Source organism: Notolepis coatsorum, assembly GCF_963971535.1.
Source record: "Notolepis coatsorum genome assembly, chromosome: 16".
In the NCBI taxonomy this organism is placed as follows: domain Eukaryota; kingdom Metazoa; phylum Chordata; class Actinopteri; order Aulopiformes; family Paralepididae; genus Notolepis; species Notolepis coatsorum.
The window spans coordinates 16,949,046-16,968,404 of NC_140180.1; the positions used below are offsets into that span (position 1 = coordinate 16,949,046).

Below are 19,359 nucleotides of genomic sequence, written 5' to 3' on the forward strand. Positions count from 1 at the left end.
GGCAAAACAACCAATTTCAAATCACCAACTGGCGCAAATATGAAAATGTATTAAAATTCAGGGCCATCACTAGATATTGGAGTATTTCAATAGCAGTTAGTTTAGGGAAAGATTTATTGGCATTGATTTGTGTGCAGGTTGTATAAAAGGATCATCACTGTGTTAGTTCATAGTCTTTAGTAGCACCGATCTTCTCAGTCATACACTTCATTGCTACTTGTTCACAACCATGGATTTCACTGGGAAATATGAGACGGTGACAGAGGAGAATTCCCAAGAATTCTACAAGTCTATCGGTAAGTAATGAACCAAACTACCAGACTCTCCTGTTTTAACTTCACGTTTCTTCAGTCAGCAAATAATTTCCTTGTATGCCATCTTTTCCAGCGTAATTTCAGCTACTTATTTTTTGGTCTGGTTTGTTTGTTTATATGATGCCATTATTATTTTCTTTTGTTTGTTTTTATTTCATCTATTCAATACATTTGATGTCTCATAGGTGGCACAATTTCTGGTCAGTTTCATACAACGACCATGACTGAAATAGTTCAGAGTGGAGATGACTTCAAGTTCATGAAGCAAATGTTCAGTAACACCTTCATATGGACCTGGAAGTTCACCGTAAACAAGGAGTGTGAGATGGTGTCACCCACTGGTGTGCAGTTTAAGGTGAGAAAGCATTCATTGGCTCCTGCTTACATTGCTTGAGTATTAAAGGAACACGCCAACATTTTTGGGAAATTAGCTTACCGTCTTCTCCGGAGAGAGACAAGAAGATAGATACCAGTTTCCTCTGTGCGTTCAGTAGAAAGCTATCTGGCTGAACGTTAGCCTAGCTTAGCACAATGAATGGAAGCGGACAGGCTAACCGGCACTGTCCACTTCCATTCATAGTGCTAAGCTAGGCTAACATGCAGCCAGATAGCTTTCTACTGAACGCACAGAGAGGAAACTGGTATCTATCTTATTGTCTCTCTCAGGAGAAGACGATAAGCTAATTTCCCAAAATGTTGGTGTGTTCCTTTAACCACTGTGCTCAACACTGTGCAATTTTTAAACAGTGATCAGTGACAGTAGATTGCAGGGTTGGGATCAATTCACTCAATTCAATTCATTTCATTTCAGGAAGATATAAATTTTCATCCAAAGTCAAATATTGTAAAGGTTTTGCATGAAACGGTGCATATACAACACAAGTACTTGATATTGGATGTTCTGCCATCAGCAAGTAAATGCCAATTTCTTTTTAAATTCTGACTTGATTGAATTGAAAGGGAATTGATTCCAACCCTGATCAATTGTATCAAAGATTGTAAATGTGTCTGGCTGTGTGACGTCAACTTGTCAGCATTAAATAACCAGGATAGCTTAGTTTAGCAAGTAGCTAATCAGACGTTGTCCCTTTTGGGATTTAGTACACACCCATTTATTATCATAACATATGGTTAGGCCTATGACTGTACAATGTCTGGTCTTACGGCTCATACGGCGCCACTTAGTGACCAAAACATGGCACTGCAACTAAATAATAACTCAAATTATAGTAGACACATTTGTGACTGTTACTGTTCATGTCTCTCTCAGGAAACTGCCCGCATGGTTGGGAGTAAACTCATCGTGGACTTCCCCTTGTACTTGTACACTGCTCAAGTTCGTGGAGAGGAACTCATAGAGGTGAGTGTGACAACAAGCGCTACAATGACACGTAGGCGATGCATGAAAATCTGATTGTTTTTAGTAATACTGTGCATGAGCATTACACAAGAGGTTCCAGTAGTGGGCAGCTTGAATTGCCAGGTCCTAAAACCAACGCTTTAAGGAGATATTTTATTTTTAGAGCATTAACTCTTTGGAATAACCTGCCTCAAAACCTCTGCTGCATTTACAGTAGATTCACTTTTAAAAAGAATCTTAAATTGTTTTTAACACTGTAAAGAATTTTTGTTTTACACTGTAATGTAATTTTAGCTATCTTAATCGTTAGTTTCATTATGCATTGCGTGTACTGACTTTTAATAATTTAGTTTTTGCAATAATAATTGTTTTTGTATGTTTTTGTGTGTGTGGACCCCAGGAGGACTAGCTGGTTGCTATGGCACCTGCTAATAGGGATCCTTAATAAAATCAAATAAAATCAAATCAATCAAAATAAAAACACGGCATGAGAATACTATGAATATTCGGCGTATGTTGCGTTTCACTTGTTATCAAACACTACCAAGTATTTCTCTTGTGACTTCTAGAACTACACAAGCCATGGAGAGGACCGTGTTTCTTCAAAGAGAATCAGCAAGAAGATCGCATGATTGCTCTTCACAGCAACAGCCACTCACTCTCAGGGACATCCTTGTGCTTATGCTCCACTGTCTAATGTTAAGTCACCAAAGCTGTTCATTTCAAAATAAAAGTTAATCTTAAAGAAACGTGATATATTGTGTTGATATATCTTACACATCTTCTATTTCTTGATCTTCTATTTCTGATTCACTGTATTATTAAATGTTCAGTTGAACCAGATTAGAATGAATCTAAAATCATTTGGATCTTGGCCAGGGAATAAGGAAATCACATTGGGCCCCACCACTGGCTCTTAATTAATGTGATAAACATTATGTTTTCAATCTCGCCTATTCAAATTATGAAAATCTCAAATGTAGAGACATTTAAATCTCCTTTGGAATAGGCCTATTCACAGTATTGTAACCTTGAAACGATTGATAATGACTAATTCGTTTTAATGTATTGTGACGAGCCTGGTGGGGTTCAGACTCGCCACGGTTCAAATACAAACAAATTCGAATGTCCACACAAGAGCAATATCAATCAATACAAGTATTTATTGAATTCAGGGCAGAATCCAGTGGGAAAAAGCACAAAAACACAAAACAGGCTTGCCGATAGAAAAAGGTTTGTTCACTATTCAGGGTAGTCGTCCGGTCCAGGGTCAGTACACAAGGGGGTTTCTCAGCCAGTCCAGGGTCCAGTACACAAAGAATACCTACTCGCCCTCACCTCTCCTCTCACTACCTCTCACCTTCACAACTCCGAATACTAGAATCTCTCTCAATAAACAACAACTCCAACCTCACCTCCGCTCAACTTACTCCTAACTAACCTAGTGGCTTTGTAGTGTGTGGGTCTGGGCGTGTGCATATGAGATGTGGGTCGACTAATGATGCGCAGGTGTGTTCTATCAGTACTAATCAGCTACCTAATTGACTCTACTCCTTCCGTGGCAAAAGTATCTCCCAGCCTTCACATATCCATGAGAGGGGGGTGAGATCTGCCAAAGTATTTTATTGAAAGTCTAAGAAAACTTAAAACCACCATAAAATGAGGTCAGGAAAAAGGTTACAGGACATTCAGCTCTTTAGCTATTGCAACGAAAAAGGCAAATATGGAGAATCAAAGTTACATCTTATCAATCTCTTTAACACTTTCAGTGCCAGCGACGAGAAATCTCGTTAGTTCATGCCAACCGTTGAGTGCCAGCGATGAGAAATCTCGTCGTTTAATCGTTATTTTTTTTATTAGCAATTTCCATTAATATTTCATCAATCTAGCCTCACGTTACCACTGGAACTCTCTCTGAGCTCGAATTGGGAAAATACCGCCCCCTATCGTCTCCCGGATGGTAATGCATCCTTTGGATTGGACTGAATGAAAACGCATGGGGAAAAGAAAGTCCGGATTCCACATTTTACAGGCATGTAATCCGAGCCTACTGCAGTCATCGCCCACCATCAGAACAGCGGAGAATATTATGTGTTTTGACCACCCAGTGTTGGATCAATAAACGCGATCGATATTTGGAATGGCGATCAGGAATTGGAATAATCTTTTTGGAGAACATCTGATCTGAGGTAAGGAATCTATTTAACCAGTCTTGGGATAATCAGAGCTATTTTCACAGATATATCAACGTGTCCGGTATGTGTGTATGTGTGTGTGTGTGTGTGTGTGCGATCAGGAAATAAGATAATCGATTTTTCAGCCCGCTTCTATAGCGTGCATAAGTACACATATACTATCGATAATCTAGCGTTTATTTGAAAACGATTCATAAATAGGCCAAAAAATGACAACGTGTTTTGTGTATTCCAGTAAAGGGTGATTCATGTGGAATCTTTATTTTGTTCTGAAACTTTAAAAAAAACTAGCGTTTTTCAAAATGGTATAAAACGGAAATGAACCGATTAAAAAACAATCCGTTTCGACAATGTTGACTGCAAACAAGTCATTGATAAGCGACGGTCGTATTAGATACATAGCCATAATTTAAGATATAGTTTATGCGTTCACAAATGTGAGCGCTCTGTCATTGAATAGAGCGTTGGCACTCAACGGGGTATCTAGGACTGGCACGGCTGGCACGGAAAGTGTTAAAGGCCCACTTAAACAGTCTGTTCCAGGCAGTAATTTGCATAGGGGTCAAAGGGCTCTGTAACTGCCCCCCGGCTTGGTGTTGAAATAAAGATGCGGTTATGTTTCGTACAGATGCTTTTATTTATTTTCTCTTTTGCATTTCAGCTTAGCAGTACTGTAGCTTTTCTTTGGTAGCTTGTCGTTGCACCGTGTTTGTACAGGTAGTGACGGTTGCATCTTTTGCTCCGTTTGCACCTTGACGGTTGCATCATTTGCTCCGTTTGCACCCCGTTTGCACCGTGAAAACTGCATAGGACAGTCAAACACAAACATACAATTAGTTACATAGTTCACAGTTCAATATTGTTCACATGTTGTTCACCCAACGTGTTCAAACAAACAATTGCATACAAAGATATTAAGGGTGAACTCGTCTTCCATAACAAAGGCACTCAGGGAAAAACAATGATCAATAATAACGTTACTTGTCCGGCAGCAGGTGCCTTTGATTAGAAGCTACTCAGTGAGCGCACCACTTTACATGTTTATAAATGTTTGGCAGTTACACATAAATATAGACCTCTTCAACAACAGTAATAATAATAATACATTTGAGTGTTCGACATACCTTATTCCGCTTTACCAAGGGGAGTTATTTACTGGATTAAGGTTATTCTATTATACATAATTCGCTGCCTGCTCCGTCGTTGTCTCTGAGTTACTTCCGCCTTGGTCACACAGCATGCTGTGACCTTTATACTATAGGAAAGACGAGCTCTGCCCCCATGTGGACACGAAATGAAATGCACAAGTGGCTCCGAAATATTCTTTTGTTAAATAGAGAGCTCAGTATTCTGAGCCAATACAGAGAAGTTGATCATCTAGACCAACGCAAATCAAAGCTTACTGACAATAAAGATGATAGGCATCTTTACCCTTGGCGGTCAGTTACAGGCTCAAATTACAGTCTGCATGCTATGGCATAGCCCTTATCTACATCTACAAGTTATTAGATTGGCTGACAGGAGGTCATAGAAGCTAATGACAATAGGAGTAGAACAGTACAGGGTTGGTTCACTATAAGAAGATACTATACATTAGGCAGCATTAAGTGTGGACACCATGCAGCCCTGCTGACCAGAGATACTGTACCTGCCCACATTCTGCTTATCAATGAACTTCTGCCTGAGATAATGATGTCATCGGACTGCTTTCCTCCATGCAAGTCATTATTTTACATACAAATAGTAAACAATTCTTGTCAATCTGGAACATGACATGGGAGTGACATGGTTTCACCTAAAAAAGCTTAGATATCACTAACTTGTCCTGTCATACATGTCCACTGCCATCTCTGAGGTGCGATAACCTTTGAGTGTGTCCTGCACTGTGCTTTTAAATAGTACAGATAGGTATTGAAGATGTGCACTTTAACGCAGCAGCACCTGGAGCCATCCATACCCATGTCCAGTGTCCACTGACAAAGACATGCTCATGATACTGTGATAAACTATAATAAGCTTTAATCGAACCCTGGTTCATTTCCTCGGATAGTCCGGTTGGTTTGGGGTGGTGTGAAAGCTCATTCACTCTTGCAAGTGAACCCTGCTGTGGTTCATTTGAGATGTGAATGCAAAGCGGACCAAAGGCAGGAAAAGACCCAAAAATCAAAAAAAAATTATGAGAAGACTGAAACATATGTATATAATGAAACACACAATACAGTTTTCTTTCGATTGCTTAAGCACGATTTTGAAAACAGGGCCCGGTGTTTCAAAACACTACACACAATTAGCACAACCACACACACAATTATCAGAACACCTCAGATCCTTTGCTAAATTAAACACAAACTATACACTAATTTATAAAAACTAAATTTTGTTACCATATGAAACACGTTTCATATGACTGAATTCTGTTTGAACCAGTTACACACTGCTGTGCTTAACCTAAAACACAATTAGCAATTCTACTTCTCAGTGATTAGAGTACTGTAAGTGAAGTACACAGAGAATGTGCGAATATACAATAAATTCACCAAACACTACACAAGACCAATGCTGTAGACTGATGAAAATATAATTTATTTATCTCCATATACCCAAATCAATGATGCAGACTGATGAAAAAAAGAATTCTCTCCATATACCCAATTTTCATGCTACTACAGTGTGTGCATAACACTGTAAGCTCAGCAAATATCAGACAAACATAAAATACTGTATCCAGTACAGGTTAAAATTACAGTAAAATAAAAACAAAAATAGAAATTTTTTAAATAGAGTACAGAAAATACTAGACATTATCTCTTTGCCTAGCTGGATCTGGCAAGAGAAATTTTTGTTGTGATTCTCCATGTTGACTGATTTGGGTATATGGAGAGAACATTTATATTTTCATCAGTCTGCATCATTGGTTGTCTTGTGTAGTGTTTGGTGAATGTATTGTATATTTTCACGTTCTCTGTGTACAGTACTTCACTCTCCTTCCATTTTGGTTGAAGACAGGTGAACTCACCTGCTGCATTTGTATAGTGCTTAAACCTGATTGGTGTATCTACAATTAAGCAATGGTGTGTTTGTGCATCTGATGGCTGTGTTTAAGTGTGCTCCTCAACACTCGTAAAACCTGCTCTTAGTCACGGCCGAATCCAATCTTGTGGGGAATCCCACAACCGGTCCTAATATGTCTCAAATGGCCCTAAGAGCACATTTTTTGTCGTAAATCCGTTGGAGAATGAGACCCATTGTCTCCTTCTCTTCCTCAGTGTATCTCCTGCACAATGAGAGCACTCCTCTCAGCCAAAGCTCATTTAACTATGTATGTACATTGTACTAAATTGTTTAAACCTATGATATAATTGACAAGTCCAGATCCACCACAATGTCTTCACATTCCCTGCTGTATCTTATATCCTAAGAGCTTGTTTTACTGGCGGCCTTTGTGGAACTGATGACTCTGATTAGTGTGATTACTCTGTTTTGAGCTTCCAGGCATCAAGGACACCTCCATCATTCTGGGAAATGTCACAACTCACAAAGTAACGTAGTTCACTCTGTGTGTTGCTCAGGTCCAGATTGGCTGTCAGAGTGACAATCTTCAGGAGAAGGAAGAGCTGAAGAGGGCAGAGACTGTCACTGAGCGTTTTCCTGTCAATGCGGAAAAGGTGCAGGTGTCAAACATGTGGGGCGGCCTTATCTACCTGGTGGCTCCACCCAGAACACAGGTGGAGGGGTCAGAGGTCATGGTGGAGAAGGCCGTACGTGCACCATACTACAAGTCTGGTGAGTGGGTGTATGCATGCGGGTGTATGTGTTGGGTGAAGACTGTGTACTGGTACTGGAGCTCTGGTATCATCAGAATAGAGATGAATTATTGCTGAGACCTTGACCGCCTCTCTTTCTCCAGGTGTGACAACACCAGCTGATTGGTTGTCGCTGCGTACAGCCCCCTCCCCCTGGGCGGAGCTAGAGTTTGAGAATGTCGTCCTTACCTTGCCTTCAAAAGAAGTCCGGGGTCTGGATCATCCTGATCAGCTTGCGTCACTTTGGGACGACGTCATGAAGGCCGTCTATGACCTGGCAGCCCATAAGTTCCGGCGCAAAGAACGCATTGTTGCAGATGTCCAAATCTCCCATGGTGAGTCTTCATTCTTGTCCCTCCAGGGCTTGGTGATATCTGAAAAGATAATAGTACTATATCCTCATGTGTAAAAGTAGTGATGTACGCCCCACAACGTTTTCACAGCAGAGTTTTAGTTTCTGAAAAATGTGCGACAAACAAAGCGGTAGCTTTGTTAGCAATGCTAGTCAATGGGGAATCAAAGCATTGCTGCCATTCTGTATCCATTAATTTTAGGCTGCCAACTGCAAAAAACTATAATTCATTTAGAGGATTACATACTGTGGAAATGTAATAATTATAACAATAATACATTTTATTTATATAGCACCTTTCATACATGAATTGCAGCCCAAAGTGCTTCGCAGGAGTGATGTAGACACAAAATAGACATAGTTGCCACAATTATAGACAGGCATAAAATGAGCAGAGAATTGACATTATTCAAATATTCATTAAATGAAAAGTCATAAGATATTCAGAGAAAATAAAATTGAGAAAATATTGTAATATTAAAGTCTATAAAAAGGATTGTGATAGATGTTAAGATTTCCAACCCCAAGAGGGCTTCCTGCACAGGTCCCTCCCACTCCAGGGTCTGAGGCCCCTTGTACTGGGAACCGTGCAAAATAAAAGCAATGCATAAAGTGCAGACATAGAATGAGTAGCAAACATGTAATATAACATGTTACTAATGGAATCTCTGGTAATATTAAGTAATGTTACCACTCAAAGCTTTCTACGGTCATGTTTCTTTTGAATCGTGTCATAGTCTCATCTCTTCCAAACTGCGTAAATGTCTGATGCATTCAGATCTGAAAATAATATATGTTGTTTTTTAAAATGAGCTCACTCCAATATTCAGATAACTTTGATCTGGTTTGAACAGATCAAGTTGAGGTCCACTTGTAACCATATTTTCTCTCTCTCTCTCTCTCTCTCTCTCTCTCTCTCTCTCTCTCTCTCTCTCTCTCTCTCTCTCTCTCTCTCTCTCTCTCTCTCATTAACTCCTACCAGGTTGGCTGCATGCAGGCTACCCTATTATGATGCATTCCACCATAGCCAATGAGCTGGTCGACTTTGAGACGACCCAGCGCTCTGGCCAATGGGGCTTCTACCATGAGCTCGGACACAACCAACAGAGAGACTGCTGGGAGTTCAAACCAAACACCACAGATGCCACATGCAACCTGTGGTCTGTGTATGTGAATGAAGAGGTGCTGGGGATCCACGGTGCAAAGGTGGAGTAAAGCTGTCCAACTGAAAACAGTCTGGAATACAGTTAATATCCTCTAGTTTAGAATCATACCACATGAAAACAGTCTGGAATACAGTTAATAGCATCTAGTTTGGTATCATACCACATGAAAACAGTCTGGAATACAGTTAATAGCCTCTAGTCTGGTTTCATACCACATGAAAATGGGGTTCAATGGGGTTTTCAGATCATGTTCTACTTCTGTTTCCGATAGACCTGCGTGACCTTTTAAATGCATATAGCCATTTCTGAGATACAAATCTTTTGTATTTTAAAGTGGTGTTTTCAGTCTATGCGGAGTGAGCAACACCATTCATTCAATTCACTCTGGCTCTAGAGAACAACGTACATTTTATTTGACTAGCATTTAGCATCAATTTGAGACAAATGGGTTGCAGCTTCCCAGTGGCTAGTTTCACAGAATCGGCAATACAACATATAACAGTGCAATTTGCATAACAATGAACTTGAAACCCTTTCAGAGATGAGACAATGTTATTCATATAAATGAGACAGCACCCATAATTTATCCCTGGGGGACACCTTTTGTAATGGATAGAAACTCTTACTGACCATTTCTATACTAGATACTACAGTATATAAGTTATAACTAGTGGCTGAGATTAATAAACTCATGTGTTTATTCTGTCTAGAAGTAGTCAGCCCTGCAACCACCTTTTAGGTTATAACCTTTTTAGGTAAGACAACAGTAGGTGTTGCACCCTGACCCATGTTTATTCACAGTAGGTGTTGACCCTTGACCCATGTTTATTCACAATAGGTATTGACCCTTCCTTATTCTTGTCTACTAGCTCTACTAGCTCTACCAGCTAAAGTCAGTATGGTTGTTATTGACCCCTGACCCTTGCTTATTCTTGTCTACTCTGCCAGCTATTGTCGTTTGCCCCCATTCACACCAGGATCAAGAGGACAGGGTTTGAGATAGGTCAATAGCATCAAGAGACATACTCACTCTGTCTTTATCCATGTTACACGTGGTGAATGTGATGTGTGCAACACAGGCACATGAACAGTTGAAGCCGGAGCAGAGGAAGAAACGAACCGAGAAGTATGTGAAGGGAGGCAGGAACCTGGCCAGCTGGAGTGTGTGGACGGCCCTGGAGACCTACCTGCAGGTGATCAAAAGTTGTCCTACTGTACCTTCTGAAGGGGAAGAGAAAGTAGGCTTAGTTCTATGGTTAGAGGGATAGTTCAGATCTTTTTAATCTAGCTGTATACTATTGATTATGTCGATGGGGTCAAGCTTCTGTCTGTACAAGCGGACTGGAGCTCACTGAACTCTACTTTGTGTGTGCATTGTGCAGTACATTTCAGTTAGCTTCAATCAGCTTGACCCCATTGACTTTGCATTAGTTTGGCTAACTAGTCAGAACTTGTATGAGCATGGATCGTGCTGGGAAAGAATTCTACCATCGACAACATTGGTGAGTAGGAAATAGGGCGAGCGTTCTACCGATCAGAACTATTTCTTTAAACTAAAGAACCAGGAATGGACCTTTAACAGTATGGGTCAGACCTATCTTTAATGGTATGGGTCAGACCTATCTTTAATGGTATGGGTCAGACCTATCTTTAACGGTATGGGTCAGATCTACCTTTACAACCAGGACCTTCTTTTTGATTTTCTGTTTAAACTCAAGCAAGCTGGTGACTACGGTGTCCCGGCCAAACAGGCTTCAATCTCAACTAGGCAAAGCCACAGTGTCCAGAAAGGGGTCAGATATATTAAAATAGACGTTGACACCACATAGACTTTACTTTATACAAATAAACACTAAATGAACAGCACCAACGGACTGATGTAAAAATTGGCTGGGGGGCACATTATAAATGCAAATATCATATCATATCAAGATGGTCCGTATGCAGTTTAGTTTACAGTCACAGGGAGTTGTCCTTCTATTAGACATCTTGGTGTTAACGTCCTCCACTCAACCCAACCCACCAGAGCAAGAAGAGGAAAGTGGCTTATATGATATTAGGCCCACCACCAAAAACCTTAGTCAATATAGACCAACAAACACAACAGGACTGGACAATTACATTATTTTTAGATTAGTGGATTGTTAGTAGTAGCAGTGGTATAAGTCATATTGTATTAGTATTAGTATTATTATTAGTAGTAGTAATAGTTGTATTAGTAATAGTAGTAATAGTAGTAGTAGTAGTAATAGTAGTAGTAGTAGTAGTAGTAGTAGTAGTAGTAGTAGTAGTAGTAGTAGTAGTAGTAGTAGTAGTAGTAGTAGTAGTAGTAGTACTGTAGTAGTAGTTGTTGTTGTTGTATTCGTAGTGATAGTAGTAGTTGTATTAGTAGTAGTAGTAGTAGTAGTAGTAGTAGTAGTAGTAGTAGTAGTAGTAGTACTGTAGTAGTTGTTGTTGTTGTATTCGTAGTGATAGTAGTAGTTGTATTAGTAGTAGTAGTTGTAGTAGAGTAGTAGTAGTAGTAGTAGTAGTAGTAGTAGTAGTAGTAGTAGTAGTAGTAGTAGTAGTAGTAGTAGTAGTAGTAGTAGTAGTAGTAGTAGTAGTAGTAGTAGTAGTGGTGGTTTTGATAGGGGTGGTAATTTAACCTTTTCACAACAATAATATAATGTATTTATGTGTAAACTTTGTCAACAACAATAATAGTTAACAATACCTCTTACAAGTCTATCTCTCTTCCCCCCCCCCCCCTTCACAGCTCAAGGAGGAGTTTGGCTGGAGGTCCTTTAAGAAGGTGTTTGCTGCTTACCGCAATATGACACGTGACATCCCCAACAACAACAAAGGCAAGATGAACCTGTACGCAGAGGTCTTCTCCAAGGCTGTAGGGAGGAACCTGGTGGACTTCTTGAAGGCCTGGGGCTGGCCTATAGAGCCAGCTACTGAGGAGGACCTGTCCAGCCTGCCTGCCTGGGTGGACCACCCCATGGTCCAGTATGGATGAAGGAAGAGAGACAAGAGATAGATATACAGTATATACGGTAGAGACAACACTGGGCTTTTAGCAAATTCATCCCAGGGGATCCAAGTGGGACAGGGTTGATGGGGAATCTGTAACCACTAACTGTGTGAGATATATATGCCACCTATAGGGTAACTGCATGTTCACATTCATATTACATTTTATTACAGGGTATAAAACAGGCATTAAATGCGCGATAGATAATCATATTGGCCTTTTTCTTTGGCTTTCTATGCAATTACATACAGTAACTTTGAAATCGTTTTTCTTTACCCATTTTTCATAAGTTTAAATAATTTTTTATCTCACAAAAGAATACACCTGGTAATGGTGCCATTTATTAAAACTAGTGCTGTCAGGCGATTAAAAAAATTAATCTAATTAATTACAGGATTTGTAATTAATTAATCTAATTAATCGCATTTTAATCGCATTACCATTTTATGCCTCATATTCTAAATTCTATAATCATATTTCAAATTGCATGTGTCCAGATGGCAGAATTCAGTACTGTATCTACAAAACCTTCTGTTTAATCATCTTCCATCTATTAATTTGCTTAGATTTTTCAGGTCTGGTCAATTTGAGCATGGTGTTATTCACAGTCAAAGATAAAAAAAAATGTATTGATATTCTCATTTGGTTCATTACAATTTACTCAAAATAAAATGTTCATTCAATCAATCACCGCGCAGATTGATTGATTGAATGAAAATGTTATTAACAGATTGCAGAATGGGTACAATACAGTACGGCTCAATACACACAATTGTTAAGGGAATGCAGACCAAAGAAAGACTTTCGTCTTGTTTACATCAGGGTCCCCCATTTTCAATTCATAATGAATTGTAAGTAAGGGTGCAACTTGCACCGTGCAATCCATTCTTTGTGGATCTAGCCCACAGTATTTCTGACACTGGGAATACATTCCCTGAGATTCATAGATGTCCCTAGAATCAGATACCAAGAACATGCAAATGGACCATATTAAAAAAAACTGTAAATGTGTATTCTACATGCTTATGGAATGAATGAGATACAAAGAAAATATTGTTAATTTTCATACCGCGATTATTTGCTGTGTAATTAATTAATCTAATTAACGCGATAAACTGACAGCCCTAATTAAAACATTACAATTCAAATGAGATCAAAGTACAATTTTAATGTGAATTTCTTGGTTGTTTGTGGTATTTTTCTTGGTATTTTTCTTGCTAAATAAAAATAAAGGAATTGCAAAATACTATTGTGTGTTTGGATTGAATAACCTCTTGAAAGATTCTACAAAGAGGGAATCATTACAGAGACTTATTCTCACACTTCTAATATAGTTTCTGTTGGGAAAGTGATCATGGAAGTCTCTGTTAATAACATAACAATGCACCAGGATTATAAGCTTTGAGGAGGCCTCAATTGTGCAAATACCACCGCTTGACCTTGACATCCAATGATTTATTTACCCAGCATTTGTGAACTACAAGGCCCCAATATACACTGACCCTGTGCCATGCCTGGTCCATGCATCCACAATATTGTTGTCATGGATACCTCAATGGAGGTCAAGGCAACAAGGTCGCTCGGGAGGAGCCGGAATCGAACTGGGAATCTTCTGAGTACCAGGTGACCGCTCTCAAGTCAAGTCAAGAGTTTTATTTGTCACGGCATACAAGTATACAATGAAATGCGGGGGGTCTTGCCCGCAACAATTGTGCAAATACAATAATAATATATAATAGTATAATAAGAATCCAATAGAACGACATTGTGCAATAATACATGTAATCAAGTAGGGCATATCGGTATATTTTGATTTGATTTGATTTTATTAGGGATCCCCATTAGCTGGTGCGATAGCAACCAGCTAGTCTTCCTGGGGTCCACACACAAAAAAACATACAAAAACAATCACTATTGCAAAAAACAAAATTATTAAAAGTCAGTACACAATAATGAACCTACTGTAACAATTAATATAGCTAAAATTACATTAGTGTAAAACAAAAACAAAAAATTACTTTACAGTGTTAAAAACAATTTAAAAACAATTTAAGATTCTTTTTAAAAGTGAATCTACTGTAAATGCAGCAGAGGTTCCGAGGCAGGCCATTCCACAGAGTTAATGCTCTAAAAATAAAAGATCTCCCCAAAGCGCTGGTTCTAGGACCTGGCAATTCAAGCTGCCCACTACTGGAACCTCTAGTGTAATGCTCATGCACAGTATTACTAAAAACAATCTGATTATGTATAAAAACAGGAGTTTTACTGCTCATGACCAACTTGAACAGCACAAGTATATTAAAAGACAATCTATTTTCAACGTTAAGCCAAGAGAGGCGGGCATGCATACGGCTCACATTAGACCTTAGTGAGCAGCCCAGTACCAACCGTGCTGCCCTGTTCTGGACCACCTGGAGCTTCCTGAGGTCACCACTGGCAGCAGATGACCACATCGCAGAGCAATAGTCAAGATGACATAAAACTAAACTTTGCACTATCAGACATAAAAGGGGACGGGCAACAAAAGAAGCACATTTCCTGGAAATACCAATTGCTCTTCCCATTTTTAAAACAATATAATTAATATGCTGAGACCAAGACAGAGTGCAATCCAGCATCACTCCAAGGAGTTTAGTACTTTCAACTTGTTGAACTGCTGAATTACACAAGTTTAAATGAAGCTTTAAATGAAGGTATATGTACATGAGGCACTGGGTATTTATGTACACTGCTATATAATGCTATATTATACAATCTCAAGTTATACTATACTATTCTTAGAGTGACTTTTCCTTTTTTTAAAGTGACCATAAGCGTGAGCGTGTGCAGCATGAGTGTGTGTGTGCTCATGTTAAAGTGGCTGCTAGTGTGTGAGCGTGTACAGTGTGTGTGTTGTGTGTGTGCTCATGTGTGCTTGTGTGTGTAAAGTTCAGTGTTCAAGTCTGATGGCCTGGGGGCGTGTAGCTTAATGCCAGCGGAAGAGTGCAAGGGCGCTTCCGCATTCTTCGCCGCGCATGCGCATGAGGTCCTCGCTTAGTTCAGACGCCCCATTCAACACGGTGAATCCCAAACTCGAAACTCCGTTAAGCTCCAGGGAGAGAGGCTGAAAACCGCCAGTTCTTGCCCGACGGATGGGAGCCGAATCGGGATCTGAGTTTTCTGATGAATAGCCCCAAAACATGGAGGTCGCGAACGGCGCCGGCTTCGCTGACCAGAGCTCTCTCAAATTCAAAATTGCAGCCTGGAACATACATGTTTCGGAACCAATGTGTAACTAGACAGTTACAATATAACATTTATATTAATTAACCCAGTTAATGCCTTAAGAGAAAGAGTCTGGTGGTCAATTACTACGGAAATGTTGTGTCTTACTAATAATAACTAATTCCGCGGTCAATATAAGTCTCTGTGATACTTTCTGAATATGATTTGGGAATGGGCAGGGTTATATTAGAAGAAAGACAGTGTAAACAATATAATTAACTCTGAATATAATAATGACGAAAAATAAACAGGGTAGTGCACCTTGTTGTGTTGTGTATCCTGTTTATTTTTCGTCATTATTATATTCAGAGTTAATTATATTGTTTACACTGTCTTTCTTCTAATATAACCCTGCCCATTCCCAAATCATATTCAGAAAGTATCACAGAGACTTATATTGACCGCGGAATTAGTTATTATTAGTAAGACACAACATTTCCGTAGTAATTGACCACCAGACTCTTTCTCTTAAGGCATTAACTGGGTTAATTAATATAAATGTTATATTGTAACTGTCTAGTTACACATTGGTTCCGAAACATGTATGTTCCAGGCTGCAATTTTGAATCTGAGAGAGCTCTGGTCAGCGAAGCCGGCGCCGTTCGCGACCTCCATGTTTTGGGGCTATTCATCAGAAAACTCGGATCCCGATTCGGCTCCCATCCGTCGGGCAAGAACTGCCGGTTTTCAGCCTCTCTCTCTGGAGCTTAACGGAGTTTCGAGTTTGGGATTCACCGTGTTGAATGGGGCGTCTGAACTAAGCGAGGACCTCATGCGCATGCGCGGCGAAGAATGCGGAAGCGCCCTTGCACTCTTCCGCTGGTATTAAGCTACACGCGGCCTGGGGGAAGAAGCTGAGCCGAAGTCTTTCTGTCCTAGTTGCTGGTGTTCGCAGGCGTTTGCCTGACCGCAGCAGCTTGAACAGGCTGTTGTTGGGGTGGTGAGGGTCTTTCATTATTCTGCAGGCTCTGGATTTGCACCTCTTGTTGTATAGGACCTGCATGGGTGGTAGTGCAATACCCGTGGTACGCTCGGCTGAGCGCACCACTCTCTGTAGGGCCTTCTTGTCCTGTGCCGTGCTGTTTCCATACCAGGCAGAGATACACTACACAACCAAGGTACCCATGTACATGACAAAATACTTCCCAAAGGTCAGTGAATACCACGATCACAACACCAGAGGGAGCTCCACAAATCATGTTAAACCCAGATTCGGCTCAAACAAGGGACTAAACACGTTTCGCAATTATGCCACATCAATGTGGAACGCCCTACCCAAAGCTGTAAAGGAATGTGAATCACTACCCACTTTCAAAAACACTCTCAAAAAACACCTAAGGGAGACTGCAACTCGAAACTGGCCCCTGTAAATGTCCGAACACAACCCCCTCCAATGTACAGTAAATTACCAAGTATGGTCTTGTCAATAATCCAATGTACAGTGTTGTTTGTACAGTTGTACAGTGTCCCCCACCCACCCCTCCTACCCAACCCCCCCCCCCCCCCCACTCCTACCCACCCCCCCCCCCCCACTCCTACCCAACCCCCCCCCCCCCCCCCCACCCACCCAACCACCTCCAATGTACAGTCCCCCCCCACCCCCACCTACCCAATCCAATGTACAGTTTCTACGCCTAATGTATATACTCTTTTCTTTCTGGACTCTTTTTGTATCACAAACAGTACTGTAATTGCAAATCTGGTATGTCATAAATGTATAGATGTAGCAGTACTGTCTATCTGTATGTCATGTATGTCATATATGTTACGATGAATTGAAAATGGGGGACCCTGATGTAAACAAGACGAAAGTCTTTCTCTGGTCTGCATCCCCTTAACAATTGTATGTATTGAGCTGTACTGTACTGTACCCATTCTGCAATCTGTTAATAAAGTTTTCATTCATTCATTCATTCATGTTTCCAGTCAAGATGCTCTCTACAGCTCCGGAGTAGAAGGACTGGAGTATCTTGCCAGATACTCAGAACTTCCTTACCTGTCTCAGGTGGTAGAGGCTCTGCTTCGCCTTTTTTACGACTGAGTCTATGTGTGTTGTCCATGTCAGAACCTCTGAGATGTGGGCCCCCAGGTACTTGAAGCTGCTCACCCTGTCCACGGTAGCCCCGTTTATCCTCAGTGGTGTGTGTGTCCCCTGCTGTCTTCTCCTAAAATCCACGATCAGCTCCTTGGTTTTACCAATGTTCAGGAGCAGGCTGTTGTCCTGGCACCAGCGTTCCAGTACCTCAACCTCCTCCCGGTAGGCCTTCTCGTCGTTGTCTGAGATCAGCCCCACCACCACTGTATCACTGTGTCGTCCGCAAACTTCACTATGGAGTTGGAGCTGAACTTGGCCACACAGTCATGTGTGTATAGTGAGTACAGCAGGGGGCTCAGAACACAGCCCTGGGGGGACCCGATGCTCAGGGTGATGGTGTTGGAGGTCTGACCCCCCACCCTGACCGCCTGGGGCCTCTCACTCAGAAAGTCCAGTATCCAGGCGCTCAGAGCGGAGCTTAGACCCAGCTCGATCAGCTTGTCCACCAGTCTGGTGGGGACTATGGTGTTGAACGCTGAGCTGTAGTCAATGAACAACAGTCTCACATAGCCCCCCTTCTGGCGGTCTAGGTGAGAGAGGGTGCTGTGCAGTACATTTACATTTACATTTAGTCATTTAGCTGACGCTTTTATCCAAAGCGACTTACAAGTTCTGTGCGACAAGACAGCAAGAAGGGTATAAGTACTTGGGAGTACTTGGGAGACCACATTATCAGTGGACCTGTTTGGCCTGTATGCAAATTGCATAGGGTCCATATCGCTGGGGAGGGAGTGCCACCGGTCTGTAGTCATTGAGACCTGTTGGGGAGGATTTCTTTGGTACCGGGATAATGGTAGACATCTTGAAGCAGGCAGGGACCACTGACTCCGCCGACCGCCAGGGATAGATTAAATATGGTGGTGAACACAGGGGCTAGCTGGTTAGCACAGGACTTAAGTATTCGTCCTGTTATTCCATTTGGGCCAGCAGCCTTTCTGGTGTTCACCTGCATAAATGCTCTTCTCACACTGTGTACCGTCAATGAGAGAGTGCCCCCCTCCCCCCCCCTCCACAACAGCCGGCGCGCCAGTGACGTCACTAGCCGGTGAGCTAGCGTTGCCGTGCGTAAAAGGAGTTGAGTTTGTCCACGAGAGAGGCGTCGTCGCTCCCCATTGAGGGGGCGCTGACTTTGTAGTCAGTTATCGTCCGCAGTCCCGGCCATAAGCCTCTTGTGTCATTCTGTGCCATTTGTGCCTCCATCTTGTCAGCGTACGTCCTCTTTGCAAGTTTAACAGCCTTGCGCAGAGTGTAGACTGTTGTCTATACTCGTCCATGTTTCCTGTCTCTGCCCAGGTTGTAAGCAGTGGTGCGAGTTTTCAGAGCTGCTCTGATAGTACTGTCCACCCACGGTTTCTGGTTTGGGAAGACCCTCGCCTTCTTTGTGGGGACGATACTATCAGCTAAGGTTGCTATGAAGCTAACAACAGTGTCTGCGAACTCGCTGACGTCACTGGCGCTTTCTTGAAACATATCCCAGTCGACGTCCTCTACCTCTTGAGGTACTGTCGCCACTGTTCACATGGAGAAAATACCCTGTTCTCATAATAGATTTACCCAGTAATGTGAACTATAAGGCCCCAGTAGAAACTGCCCCTGTGCACAGAAGTCTCTATTAACATAACATAACAAACTTTCGGCCTCAATTGAGCTCTGCAATGAAGCAACTCACCCACTAGATGGAGGTAAATACCACCGTTTGACCATGACATCCAATGATATTCCCACTATTTGTGAACTACAGTATAAGGCCCCATGTACCTGTGCATGTCCCTGTCCCTGTGTAGCCGGTTGGAA

The 19,359-nt window shown here is 41.4% G+C and overlaps 1 protein-coding gene across 1 annotated transcript; it reads left to right on the top strand.

The window, feature by feature from the left end:
- Nucleotides 1-7,320: 7,320 nt before the first annotated feature.
- On the top strand, nt 7,321-13,139 carry LOC311242908 (TRPM8 channel-associated factor homolog; the record flags this gene model as incomplete). The annotated part of the gene is made up of 6 exons (XM_084331973.1): nt 7,321-7,335; nt 7,439-7,652; nt 7,777-8,007; nt 9,007-9,230; nt 10,270-10,383; nt 11,946-13,139. The coding sequence occupies 6 exons, from the start codon at nt 7,321-7,323 to the stop codon at nt 12,189-12,191; spliced, it is 1,044 nt and encodes a 347-aa protein (XP_084188099.1). The 3' UTR covers nt 12,192-13,139.
- Between the last annotated feature and the right edge of the window lie 6,220 nt (nt 13,140-19,359).